Consider the following 13,978-nt stretch of genomic DNA (forward strand, 5'->3'; position numbering starts at 1 on the left):
CTAACATCCTTTGCCAAGCAATTTGTACGAAATAATGCCGAACAGATATCTTCTGACACGAATCTGGAAACACGTTCCAGCGAAGCGTAACGCTGGATTAGAGAGAGAGTAAAGCTCTTATCGTAACAAGCTCGAAAGGATTTATTAATCGGTACATGCATTCTCCATCTTCGTGTTCAGGATTTCTCAAATTGTATTACACGTGTTGCAAAGAAAACAATTAAAATAAAAGTGATTGAAATCAGATCAATAAATTAGCATCACCTATATTAATGTAAATAAATCAAGTTTACAAAACATAAATGTCGAAATGTTAGCTTATCAATGATTAAAAGTTTCTTTATGACTTCAAGAAGTGAATTTGAAGTTTAGCTCTTTCTCGAACATGCGGTAAATATGAAATTGATTACAAATGTATCTAATCCGTCCGAATTTTTGCGTCGAATTTCAGCCAGATCCAAAATGGGAATTTCCCCGATCGCTTCTGAAGATCGAACAGGTGTTGGGTGAGGGTGAATTCGGGCGCGTTTTGCGCGCTAAAGCTATGAACATCGACGGAATTCCTGGTCCCACGACTGTCGCGGTAAAGACTCTGAAGGAAGACGCGTGTACCTCCGAATTAGCAGATCTGCTGTCCGAGTATCAGCTTCTGAAGGAGGCGCAACATCCAAACGTGATTCGACTATTAGGTGCTTGCACGACACCGCCAGGCGCGCCTGTCTACCTCATCATCGAATTCGCCGAATTTGGTTCTTTACGGTAAGTGCATGCCGTGATATATTCGACCGCCGTTGTCCTGACGCTATTTATGACCCCTCCGTTTCACGAGCTTCTGGTCTTATCGATAAAAGTTCTGCTGGTTGGAAGCGGATTGACGCAATTCGTACGTCTTGCTTCGAAATTGAATTTAACTCACGTACAGATAATTCTATCTTTTATTGTGTGATAAATAACACGCAATTTTCCAAGATTAAATTAGAAATTGTATGTTTATGCTGTTTGATTTTATATTTTTGTCATTTGCAAATTTTGTATTTTAAAAATGTAATAAATATATGACTATACAATTTACATAAAGTATTATGAATATAAAAACATCCTCTATATTTATAAAACTTTATATAAATTATATAGTCATATATTTATTATATTTTTAAAATAAAAAATTTGCAAATGACAAAAACATCAAATTATGAACCATCGAGATTTTAATATTGTCTTTAAAATTAAGTAATGTAGATACAACGGATTTTTTTTGTATCATGTATGCTCAAGTTTGTATTTTGGATCGAGGGAAGGAGATCCCATCTTTCTTTGGTCACTCATTTTTTGATTTTTCATATTACTTGTTTGAATTTCTTCTTTTCTCGGAGTATATCATACAGTTTTCTCTATTGGGATGCCAAACGTGAATACCTTACGTAACTGAATTGTTAATTATGATGTCGCCATTGGCATAATTAACGACACGATACACTTGGCGTGAAGTATAGAATATTGATATCTTTCGTGCCACAACCATCAATGAGAAATAAAAACGAACACATACATATTTCGAACTCCTTTATTATAAAGAACTAAAAAGGTTTCTTACAAAAAATTATCAAACTTCCACATGTACCAAACAAAACTCTCACATGATCATCTTTGGGAGTTTGCTAACATGGAAGTTTAATCATTTTTTGTAAGAAACTTTTTCAATTGTTCTTTCCAATAAAAATGTTAGAAATACGTGTATTCGTTTTTCTTTCTCATCATTTTAAAATGAAGATTAATATTCGTGTACATCCTAATATAATAAATATATTTTAAAAAATCTAGCAAAGAACTTAAATAAATGTACGTATTCTAGAATGCTAAAAAGAAAATTTTCCCTTTGTTAAATATAAAGAGATGAATAAATAGCGTGCGGATATTAATGCTTGGTATTCGTCTGGTATTTTCATTGTCTCGTATGGTTGAGTGATAACATCAAAAGTCGAGCAGTTTTGTCTTCTATTTATGCCAACAATAGTTCTATATATATATATATATATATATGTATGTTTAAATGACATTGCGCAATGCGACCGACTTACAAACGCGGAAATAACTCTGAGAATTTATCGCGATGCGGGATTCCACCACATGGAATTCCGTCACTGTCGGAGGTAAACAACCTTTGCAAAACCAGTTGCTCTCGGTAATTAAATTTTTCCGCGGATGCGATGTACGTGCCTGGAGCTCCATCACCGTCCTGACAATAAGTTTCTCAGAAATGGATGGATTATTGACCACCAATTTCTCGGATAATGCTCACGGTGTATGGGATAAATTTACACGAAATTTCAGTAACTATCTGAGGCGCAGTCGGCACTTGGAGTCAGAGAATAGAATACCCGCACCGACGTCTCTCCTTTCCACTTCACCGATCAACGTCAGCGAGGAATCGCAATGTAGCGATAATGCATTGAACTATACCATAACGCCGCGCGATATTCTCTCGTTCGCCTGGCAAATAAGCAAAGGAATGACATATCTCGCTGATATTAAGGTAAGATAATATCATTTCAAAATATTCACAAAGTTATTTGGATTTTTTTTCCAAATTGCTGAACTTATTAGAAATATCTACACTAAAAATTGTTAAAATATATTATATAATAGATTATTAATTGAATTAATTGAAAATTAATAACAGAATGGCAGTATTCAAATTGACTTTCCTTGCAACTTGGTTAATGAAATTTAACATGTGATTGCAACTTTCTGGAAGTCATGAAATGTCTCAAATGGACTCGGTTAAGTCATTAGCAATTAATCAAAGTTTCCTCCGTATTGCAGTTGGTGCATCGGGATCTCGCGGCGAGGAATGTTTTGCTCGCAACCGGTAAAGTTTGCAAGATCTCGGACTTTGGTCTAACTCGTGATGTATATGAGGACGATGCGTATTTGAAGCGAAGCAAAGGACGAGGTAAGATCATTCATTAATTAATAATTTGTACACCGACTCAAAACTTACAGACTTCCCGTCACATTCTCTCATTATTGAAGCAAACGTAGCAAATTGTAGCAATACATTTTAAATCAATTATTAGTTAAATTCATTTTCGACAATGAGAATTACAACTTACAAACATAATATCAAAAAAATATCAAATCAATCTTATAAATTATAATTTGATTTCACATCACAATGACAAATCTACGTTATTAGACAAAAAGTGAAAGTAATTTAGTATCGAAAAGTGCAATTTTTTTGCGAGACGCGGACAATATTTTAACAACAAGTTTAATCCTAACGATTCTAATTCAACCACGACGGAGTAAATCCGGTCGTAATTCTTTCGGGCGTATTTACGAGAAAAACATCTTTAATGACTCGCACGAGCCCGCTTGTTACTTCACGTTATCCAAAGTTTTACGGTTCGTACCTGCAGTGCCTGTAAAATGGATGGCGCCGGAATCCCTGGCCGACCATGTGTATACCAGCAAATCGGACGTTTGGAGCTTCGGCGTGCTCCTGTGGGAGTTGGTCACGTTAGGAGCGTCTCCATATCCTGGAGTCGACGTACATAATCTCTACAATTTACTAAAGGCCGGCTATCGTATGGAGAAGCCGTCTAATTGCTCCCAACAACTGTAAGTGCTCAATTCTCTCCAGTGATTTAGAGCGTTAAACATTCATTAATCTTAAAGATCATCAATTTTAAATCCACTTAGAAATTTGGTGACATTTATTAAATAAAATCTTCTTTTTGTAATTGTCTTTTACATAAAAATTACTTTTAATCCACCTTCAACATAACTATTTCTTTTCATAGTTGCGTGTCTTATCTATTAAAATTATTCTTTATTATTATCTTCCTTCTTATTCTTTCTCTTTCTTTTTCCTACACTCTTTCTAGTTGTCTTTTTAGAAAATTATAATTTATGTTCTTTGCTCCGCTTTTTCCAAATTCTAACTAAAAATTAATCCTGCTGGTCTGTTCAAAACTATGGTTATTGTTTGAGTCAATAATAAAAAGCTCTGAAAAATAAAAAACATTCACAAAACAAACACACGAACAAATGAAGTCATTAATTAGCAGAAAAAAGTTTTTAATATTAAAATATTAATAAAAACAGAAATTACATTTTGAATCATATAGACACAAACAGAGTTAATTCAGCTGACTGACTAACGCAGATAAAATCAAAGGGCTTAGGACTGCGTGTAACTTATACGATATTCATAATTACGAGGGACTCGTGCGTAATTATCACAGGAAATTTTCATGATTATATTAGCGTGACTTCACATCATATGTGAAACATTCATCTTCTGTGAAGATTAGATCACTATACTGCGAAGTCAGCCTCCCCCTCCCCTCAGTACATATGTTGTATATACAAATTACTAAATTAATAACATAGTAGCAAAACAAGTAATATGGAAGGAAATAAAGGGAAGTAATATATAGTAAATAGTAATAAACAGAAACATGGCTGAATCTTTAAACGTGATGTGAAAACACACATCCTTTTCAATTAATACATTAAACTATTATTAAAAGTTATACTTTTAAAAAGCATTGGAAAAATGTCAATAGTTAGAATAAAGTAGGTCAACTATTTCTGCTCGTCGTAAAGCTCGTCGTAAAAGTACATTCTCTCGCACAAACGGACGAAAGTCATTTCCTATCTTTTACAATCTCGTCAAAGAAAACATTTTCAATTTGATTGTAACAAGTGATATTTTTTCAGGTACAAGTTGATGGTGTCGTGTTGGCATCAAGAGCCCGGTATGCGACCGTCATTCAAGGAACTAACTAGTCATTGGGAACGTATGCTGGAGGATGGTGTCGAATATCTCGATCTTAATCCACGAACCGTCCATAATCAAGCCTACTTTGCATCTTTACAAGCTTTGGATAGCGCGAGTGGTAAATAAAATAAGTCGATTTAAAATATTGCCGTCTATAAATAATTGTTATCACCTTTGATATTTTTAATTAATCCAGAGGATAAGAAATTTCTGGATTCTAGTTTTAAATTATTTCCAAATGCTACTATTCTCAACCTCATTTAATTATTATCACAAATTGTTTAACGATTTCGGATAACATGATTTCGAATTATCTTTAATCTTTAACTATTGCCGTAAAAAGATGTTACACTTCTAACATCATGGATCCACTAAACTCTTATTTTTGAAAAGCTAATAATATATTTTTATTAATATAATTTTTTATTGATATAAACTTATTAATTTTTGTCGATCTGAAAATATTTTCATCATATCTTTTCGATGTTTGAACCCTTATTTATATTATATTTTAGAAGCACGATAAACCCACGATACCAGTTAATAATTAAAGGATCTCTTATCAAATCTTTTGTAGGTTCTGGTAGCGATCAGGTTGATAATGAGACTGTCAACGGGATTCTAAGGACAGATACTGTCAACTATCTTGGCCGGATATCTTCTGAGCCAGTAACAAAATGCGACAAAGTAGACAAACTGCAGGCGCTCTGGCAGCCATCCATAGCATCCTTCCCTGAGGAATCTATGAAGTCGCCTTATGTAAATGAACGACCTCCAAGCTTGAAAGCCAATCATTATGAAAGCCCGATAAAGTTGAGAAATACCAGTCTGACTAGTAATAGCGAGAACGATCTGAGAACACCTCCCAACGAACGACCTCAGTCCTACATTGATATGCAAGGAAAGAAATCGACGGAGACAGAGGATCTTTTGGTTTTTAGGAGTCTGGACGATGACGAAAAGACTGACAATAACGTGACGAACTGATCGACGTAATCTTACGTTGGACAAATGAGAAAAATCCAAAATAGGAAAACACGTCAGTTTTCTGAGCCTCGTCGAGTTTTCCTAATCTTAAGACAAATATGGATGAAAGAAAGTAAAGGTAACTGATTGAGGGAGCAATTGTCAATCGCAAATTATGTGAGAAAGAGAAGAATATTTATTTAACGAGGAAGTATGAGAGAAAATTGTGTGAGAGAGCAATTGGAAGCGAATGATTCGCGTGGGATGAGAAACGCCATTCTTTATGGCAATTTACAGGAATTGCGCAGAACGACGATGACATGTAATGTACTGGTTGAATGAAAATTTGCGTTTGTAAAAGCAAATATTAACTCCGTGGAATTGAATAAACCGCGATTTAAATTGTATCGCAGAAAGAATTCTTGAAAGAATTCTTGATCGGACGAAAATGCTCTGTAGAAAGTTAGGGGTAAACTATATCGCGCAAAGTGATTGCTAAACCAAATATAAATTACTAATTAATTTGCCGTGATTTTATGTACTTAAAGTCATACTGTTTGTCGATCGCCATTGGTAAGATCGCTTTTAATACTATTAATAATAATAGTTATGTATTATAATTATTCGTGCGATTTCTTGAAAAGATCATCGTATTTTCAGCATTAAAAATTTTCTGTATGTCACACCACGCAACTGTGATGAAGTTTGAAAATAGTTGTTCATTGAGAACGTCAAACTTCCCAAACTAAGGGCCATAAGTTATTTCTTCTTAAGCGTTAGCAGTTTCTGTTACAAGTACAAGCTTTAATAAGTGCAAATAAATTAAGGAAACATTTTCACAGTTATTAATATTAAAAATTTCACTCATAATTTACCGAGCGATATTAAGCGTTCAAACTCGAGAAGTTGCAGATTTGGTCTTCCATCAAATCTTTCTTGATAGATAGATCCGTGGTTGTGAAATTGTACGGCACTCTACTCAACTTGAAATTTAATCACGCTTTCTTTCGAAACGAAAATACTTTCTATTGTCGCACTAGCTTTTGTGGCTTTCGTGTGTCCGACACGAAGCAGCAGATCGCACGTAGATGGAGGTGATACGACCGAAGTGTAAGAGTAGTATTTTTTACGAGACGCGTGTGTGGGCTCTGGTTGGCGCGACGTCATATCCGAAGAAGACTGTGTTTCACCGTACCTCACCAGGAACGGAATCGTCCCTTTTGTAATTATGTATAAGATACAACATTCCACCCACGATTAGCCTAGTTATTTATCGTACGGGTTTTATAACACGACTGCGTATGATTTCGACTAGTACGTTCGATGTTTTCCTGTTTTCTTTTTAAACTTTCTGGGGCATTAATGACAACGACTTGAAGCACGCGCGTTACGAGCCGAATAATATTGTGCCATATTATTTTCTTGTAACTGATATATCACAAAAACATATAAAAGACGCTTCCAAACAGAGTATTATTTCCTTGTATTACTTTTACCTTATTCCCAATAGTGCTTGTTCTTCTGTTATAATGGTAATCTTCTCGAAGTTAAAAAAATATTGGTAGAAGATAATAAAAGAAATGACAAGGAAAAAGGAAGTAAAGATGAAATAAAATAATTATTGTTAAGCATCACAAAAATTTATTTAATGTGTTTCTGTTTTATATCTTTAAAAATATTTTTATAAATTTGATATATATAAATCGTAATAAAGATAAGTGATGGTTACATATAATAAATATATATAATAAAATAATTTTTTATTAAATTATTGTGTAATTTTGTATATTATATATATGTTTCGAGTTTCGAAAACATTAAAGATAAATCGATGAAATTTATACAAAGATATTTTTTTAGTTTCGTCAATTGTAGTCGCATATAAAATCAATCGATAAAAAAATAATAAGAAAATACTCTGCTAAGAACTGTATATTCATACACATATAAAAAAAAATCACAAATTCAATTTATCTACGCGAAATTCGCAATCGTTCTTCGTGGAATTAATGCCGAAAGACTTCTCATCTTCAGTCTCACCGAGTAGATTCAGTTCGTCGATACAAGTCGTGAAAGACTGAGGTATGACATTGCTATCTGGTGTGTCAGGTCTAGAAATCTCGGATTGTTCGATGTTGCAATTTGCAGTCTCTTGTACAACGATCGGTAATAACAAATCGTCTAAGGGAAATTCAGAATGATATAAAATTGCAACTAATATAAAGTTACTGATACAATAATAAAAAAAAATTATATCTATCAAATACAAAAAAAATAAAACACAAAAAAATTACGCTGATATAGGAATCGAAGAAAAGTATACGAAAGAGAATGAAGCGATAACAAGATGTTGCTATGGCAATTAACAAAATCGAGTATCTGCGATAACATTACTCACCAGTCTCCTCGATATTTTTTATCACACTCGAGGTCTCATCCTCGGATATCTTCGCCGTAGCGAATCTGATGCTCTCAAGCAGCTCCCGATCAGAGACTGTAAGGAATCGTAGACAAGCGATTCCATGGATCGTTTTCACGAGCCTAGCTAGGTCCTCGGGTATGCGGAATTTCTTGAAGAGCCGTGCCTCCTCTGGTATATGGTCCGACTTGCAATATGGCAAGTGTATCGCATAATACCTCTTATTTCTCCGAGGATAGTTCTCCTTCAGCAATTGCAACAGGTGGTTGTCTACGTTTCGATAAATGATTGTCGCATCGAATTTCGCAGATATCGGCGGAGATGTTACGACCAATACAACATCCGCGGTCTGAAACGCGGTGTTACACCAGAGTCCTGGATCCTGCAATCACATTATACGATTATTTCGCTGAACTGTCTCTGAACATCGCGTCATAAAAATTCATATATTTCAATATAAACAATAAATAAAATATTAAGATCCTCAAAATTAAAACGACAAAAGAAATGTTCGCAAGAGGAGGTAAGAATAAAAAAAAAGGCGGTACTCAGTGCGCAATAATTTATAATCATAATGACAAATATATAATATTTATTTCTTGATATGTAAAAATTGATCGTAATGAAAAATAAATATATTTATCATTATGAATTATTGTGCATTAAGTATCGCATTTTTTTTCTTACTTGTTCTTACAAGCATTCACATATTATAAATCAATCAAACTCATATTTATCGACTTGTGGATTTCTATCTTTTTGAAAACAATTGCCGTAATATATTACGTTGATTTATTTGATTACTCACTTTGTTGGCAGTTTCTGCAATATCAAACATGTCGATCATTGCATTGATATTATAATATCGTAGATATTTTGTTAACTCAGCCATCACATTCACATGCGATGGATGCGTCGGTGAGTATATTAGCAAGCAGTTCGGCTTCATAGCCACTCTTTTTAAAACTATATTTAAAAAAAAATTTATTAAAGCAAACGGATTAGACATAAGTATTCTGGAAAGAAAAAAGAATTGATAACATTCTCACCTTTCTTTCTGTATAATTTAAATGCGTGATACAGCGCGTATAACAATACCGGCGGTATCCATACTAAGCTGATTATCATAATTAACAATTGATGAGACGCGTGTTCTGTGACAATACGGAATTAGCAGTGTTGAGGGGAAGAACCAGAAATGAGACAAAAAAGAAAATAAATAAAATATAAGTAAAAATTTTTAAAAATTAGAAATAAAATTGAAATAAAAAGAACAATTGAGAATCAACGCGGTAAACAATAAAAATTATTTTAAAACTGACAATATATAATTCGCTGGAAATAATTACATAATTTGACTTAATAATAAGCTTGACATTTGTTTATTGATTATATAATTATTTCCATGGGATTATATATTTCATTTTTAATCCTCAATTATAGTAACAAATTATTTGGATCCGACGAAAAAATTTTTGGATGATTGTACAATCAATGTACAATTAATACTATAAGGTACTAAATTGTAGGTAAAAAACCTTCAAACTTTCATCTATCAATTGTCATGGGATAAAGGTTTACTTACATTCTCTACACACTTCGAACAGAACGCTTTTGAACTTACAATTAGATGTTATAGTTTTCACAGCTATATAATTGATATAGCTATAGTTATACATAATAGTTATACAATAATACGCATTGCTTACTGCGCTGACTCTCAATTTTTCTCTGTATTTCAGTCACTTTGTTAACCCTTACCATGCAAACAAAGGTAATTTTTGTCCAGGCGATTTTTAAAATTATGAATATCTTGAAAACAAGTGGGTACGGGCACGCCGTTCCGCTCCTGAAAAAACTAATAGAGATTTGTTAAATTACGTATAAATTCTTCATTCAGAATAATTAAACATAAGAAACCCAACAGCATAAAACTTGCTGCAATATTGCAGCAGTGTTACACGTTACAGCAAATTTGCTGCAAATTTTGTGCTACATGAATTTTTTAATATTTTTTGAACCACTTAATCCATTAAAAAACATCGGACATTAACAATCTTCATTTACATCAAATAGGTACTACAAAAACGTTTGCACGGCAAGGGAGATATAAGAAAAAGAAAATTTTGAGCTAAATCGCATTTACTTATGTATACATAGGGCGATGTGCTGTTCGCACATCCGTGCTCGCCGCATTCGGGATGCAAAGCCGCAACTTTAACATAATAGACGCCGTCTGGTGCTACGAGGTTGAGCCGTACATGCCCGTGGTCTTTGTTGGCGGGGACGATCGTGAGCGTCGACTTCGTATCGTTACTAATCAGCCACACCTTGTATTCCATCACGTTGTACGTTAACGGGAGCGGTTGTATGTACAATGCCGCATTTGATCGATCAGAAATGTCGATATATATGAAGGGCGTAAACTTCTCGATCTGGACACTATTTTCTGGAAGAGAGATTCCAGGGTAGTTACGAAAGACGCGAAGCCGCGGGACGGAAAGGAAGGAAGATAAACGAGAAAACCTACCGATAAATTCATGATTCGGCACATAGAATACATATTTTCTGCTGTACACAAAATCTTCCCCGATCGCGGTATACTCCAAACGATACGGTGATCCCTCGTATGCAGCATCAGAGAACGAACATGATACATATAAGTGCTTAGGCACTGGGTGATTGTCGTTCCCATATAACTCTATGTGCCTGCATGCGTTTTCTTTACTCTCCATGATGTTTTGATAACGCGTAATTAATCCTGATTTAACGAGAGATATTAGACATATACTTGTTTCGAGTGTGTTAAATATCGTGAATGCTAATAATTGTTTCCTTACTATGAAAATTGATATCCGAAACTGACAAGTTGAAAGCAGTCGCCTGCTGGGAATTATCTTTTTTTTTCAAATTTTTATTCACATAAGCGTGCAACGTAAAAATTGCGGTGCCTGCATCTCGCTTTGATGAATTCCCAGTATTCTCAAATTTTAGCTTTTCGCAACCTAAAAAATCAAGTAGTGTTTAATGAGTTTAAAAGATATTATCCTAAATTAAACTATCTTCCTACCTTCCCCTCTTTCTACTGACGTTAATATACACCGGACATCCTGTGTCAAGTTAGCCTAAAAAGAAGGAATAAATTTAATATGGATAGGAAGTCTTGCAATTGTCTGCATATGATATTGATAATCGATTAGCTTAAGATGTGGAAAAGATACCAATCGAATGACATACGGCTAAAGATAAAGTTTGTTTCTGCTTAATCATCAATCTCTTACGTAATTCAAAAATTAACATTTCATTATTGAGTTTCGCTATCTATTTGCCTACAATTATGCATAATAATCAAAAGATTAATCATATGATCTATATACAATTTATTCAATAAGAGAGAGAGAGAGAGAGAGAGAGAGAGAGAGAGAGAGAGAGAGGGAAACCGATATAATTTTTAAACTATTTTTTAAAAATAGTTTTCAAAAATATTTATCAAAAATTGTTAATTTTATGTATTTTATCATATCGTTTTGTCATTAGACACACACTTTTCTAATTTATTTGTATATTCGCATCATCATAATGGAAATTGTGATGTATGAGAAATTTTTATAACTTGCGATTGGTTTTTTATAAAAAATTTTTTATTTATACAATCGTTTGCAAATTATGTTTTAGACAATATTTAGAGTTGGTCATTGTCAGTTTGAGATCTAGCTTGGCTTGTAGCCCGCGTTTTATTTTTAATTTTTTAAACTATTTATTGTAAAAAAAAATAAAGAAATTATATATGTATTATACTACACAATCAATATGCGTTTTTATATTAATAAAGCATCCATTTTCCGCCATTGTCAATTATTATCAATTTATTGCCGACATCTTTGAGGCATACTTTCTACCAATTTTACAACATAAGAGCATAATCGAGTAAATTTTTATTTGGAAATGTTATATCAAACATTTCTGAAGAAATAGAAAGATTTTCCTTTACATTATATAGAGAGTCTTAATTTTTGTCCGATTTTATTAGAGAATGACGCATTTAACGACAGACGTTAAAAGATTTGAAGTTATTTTCCTTTGGATTCGAAAGGATTGAAAAGATCAGAAATAACAGCTACATATAAAAGAAATCTAAGACGTTTGTAAATAGATGTAGAACAACAAATATTGTTAATAATAATTCTGTGAAATCGCGACAAGCACGTAAGATACATCGAAAGTTATATCAGTCACGCTTTTCAGAACAGACTGTATCCAGATAAAACTAGAAGTCATAATGATATCATAAAGACATCATCATGATTTCATTTATCATTTATTTATTTATAAATACATTGTCATGGTAACGTTCTATCATTGCGTGCCTTCCAACAAGCGACACAGTGAGACACAGTGATCATACCATCTTCGTTTAACATTGGTAAACAACAAGAATGTAATGATTCATTGTCACCGTATCATTTGTGACGCTTATTGGAAGGACACACATTATATATGATTTTATCTGTATTTTATCTATAAGTAAATAGCCTTTTTTTGACAAAAAATTATATAAAATATTCCATTATTTTTTAATAGATTAAACTATTAAACAGAGTCTGATTAATTTCCGTTTAGTAAATCGGCTTATATCGACTCTTAGCAGCAACATCATTTATGGTATTTTTCAATTTTTAGCATTATATCTTTTCATAAATAAATTTCAAATTGTAATTTTAAAAATTCATATAATATCTCTTTGCTTTAAATTAGAATTTTGTTAAAAACTTTGTCTGAAAATTAGCTGACAAATGTAATTTTGCAATCTATTTGGTTCCTTAAAATTTAGTTAACAAAATAGAATTTAATTAGCTTCTTTTTCATTCTCTTACCTATAATTCAAAAATTATTCGTATTTCGATATTTTCATCAAGCAAAATCATGTTTAAATTTAAAATCAATATGAAAAAATAATAACACGAAAAAAGAAACATCCTATGTATAACCTGTTATGTTGTTACTGTACATATAACGCGATATATACGTTGCTTCAAAAGTAATGTACTAACAATGACATCTGAAACTATAAAATTGAAGAGAGCAACGTTACAAAACAATAAGAAAAGGCTTGTATCTTCAATTTAACTTTTATGTATCACAGAATTAATACAATTTATTTATAATAAACATGAATATAATTATTAATAAATAAATTCATTCGCAAGTCGACGTGCAAAGAATGCTCGAGGCATCCTGTATACATGACCGAGGTGACACTTTAAAGGAACCTGGAACTTATGAACAGGTGATCAGAACGAAGTGACACTTACCGATTTCTGGCAGTACTCTGAATAACAATGCGAAGAGACTCTAGTCAAAGAACATAGGATGACCGCGGCGAGAAAGCCATTGCGAATTGTCGCCCGCATATCTTCTGGGTTATTGCCCACTCACTCTACGATCTACGATACGCAACATTCGATAGACGGCACGTGTCGTCGATCTCGAACATGTTAATCGCGTGGCGGAATCGCGACAATAACTCGGATGTTCATTGTGACGTTACCATACCACAACTCCAAATCATATGCGCTCCACGTTGAGAACAACGCAATATACTGCACGCGAACGACGTCAACAATCACTTTTCTCGGACACGAGATCACAAATTGCGTGTCGACGCGAGGAAGACTCTGCTGGGAATACCAGGTACTGCTTGCATTGCTTGTCGTCGACAAGAACGGTCTCTACAAGATAGATCATCGATGACTCGAGTCGTTTGAGTCAACCGACAATTACTGCAACGAATGATTCTGACTAAAAAA

The 13,978-nt window shown here is 33.5% G+C and overlaps 2 protein-coding genes across 3 annotated transcripts in view; one reads left to right on the forward strand and one right to left on the reverse strand.

Moving 5' to 3' along the window:
* Ret (protein kinase receptor Ret oncogene) overlaps positions 1–7,223 on the forward strand; it is a 60,063-nt gene extending 52,840 nt beyond the window's left edge. For both annotated transcript variants that reach the window (XM_011058080.2, XM_087409429.1), the window contains exons 15-20: positions 452–759; positions 2,332–2,533; positions 2,824–2,953; positions 3,420–3,621; positions 4,726–4,904; positions 5,364–7,223. In XM_011058080.2, coding sequence (XP_011056382.1) covers positions 452–759; positions 2,332–2,533; positions 2,824–2,953; positions 3,420–3,621; positions 4,726–4,904; positions 5,364–5,773 — 1,431 coding nt within the window. In that variant the 3' untranslated portion in view covers positions 5,774–7,223. The remainder of the gene's footprint in view (positions 1–451; positions 760–2,331; positions 2,534–2,823; positions 2,954–3,419; positions 3,622–4,725; positions 4,905–5,363) is intronic.
* Positions 7,224–7,370: 147 nt separating this feature from the next.
* LOC105147213 (hypothetical protein) lies at positions 7,371–13,866 on the reverse strand. Its single transcript, XM_011058079.2, has 9 exons — positions 13,484–13,866; positions 11,242–11,296; positions 11,012–11,176; positions 10,702–10,932; positions 10,318–10,620; positions 9,221–9,325; positions 8,980–9,137; positions 8,151–8,553; positions 7,371–7,933 (listed from the first exon to the last, which is right to left on the reverse strand). The coding sequence occupies exons 1-9, from the start codon at positions 13,580–13,582 to the stop codon at positions 7,710–7,712; spliced, it is 1,743 nt and encodes a 580-aa protein (XP_011056381.1). The 5' UTR covers positions 13,583–13,866; the 3' UTR covers positions 7,371–7,709.
* Between the last annotated feature and the right edge of the window lie 112 nt (positions 13,867–13,978).

Source organism: Acromyrmex echinatior, chromosome 9 (genome assembly GCF_024713525.1).
Source record: "Acromyrmex echinatior isolate Ae372 chromosome 9, ASM2471352v2, whole genome shotgun sequence".
Classification (NCBI taxonomy): Eukaryota; Metazoa; Arthropoda; class Insecta; order Hymenoptera; family Formicidae; genus Acromyrmex; species Acromyrmex echinatior.

What these genes read in the sequence shown, in the direction of transcription:
- LOC105147213 (XM_011058079.2), bottom strand. Translation starts at nt 13,582, where the DNA reads ATGCGGGCGACAATTCGCAATGGCTTTCTCGCCGCGGTCATCCTATGT. An exon ending in GTCAGTAGAAAGAGGGGAAG is followed by an intron (nt 11,177 to 11,241) that starts GTAGGAAGATAG and finishes TTGATTTTTTAG; the next exon opens with GTTGCGAAAAGCTAAAATTT. An exon ending in ATCGCCCTATGTATACATAA is followed by an intron (nt 9,326 to 10,317) that starts GTAAATGCGATT and finishes GTATTGTCACAG; the next exon opens with AACACGCGTCTCATCAATTG.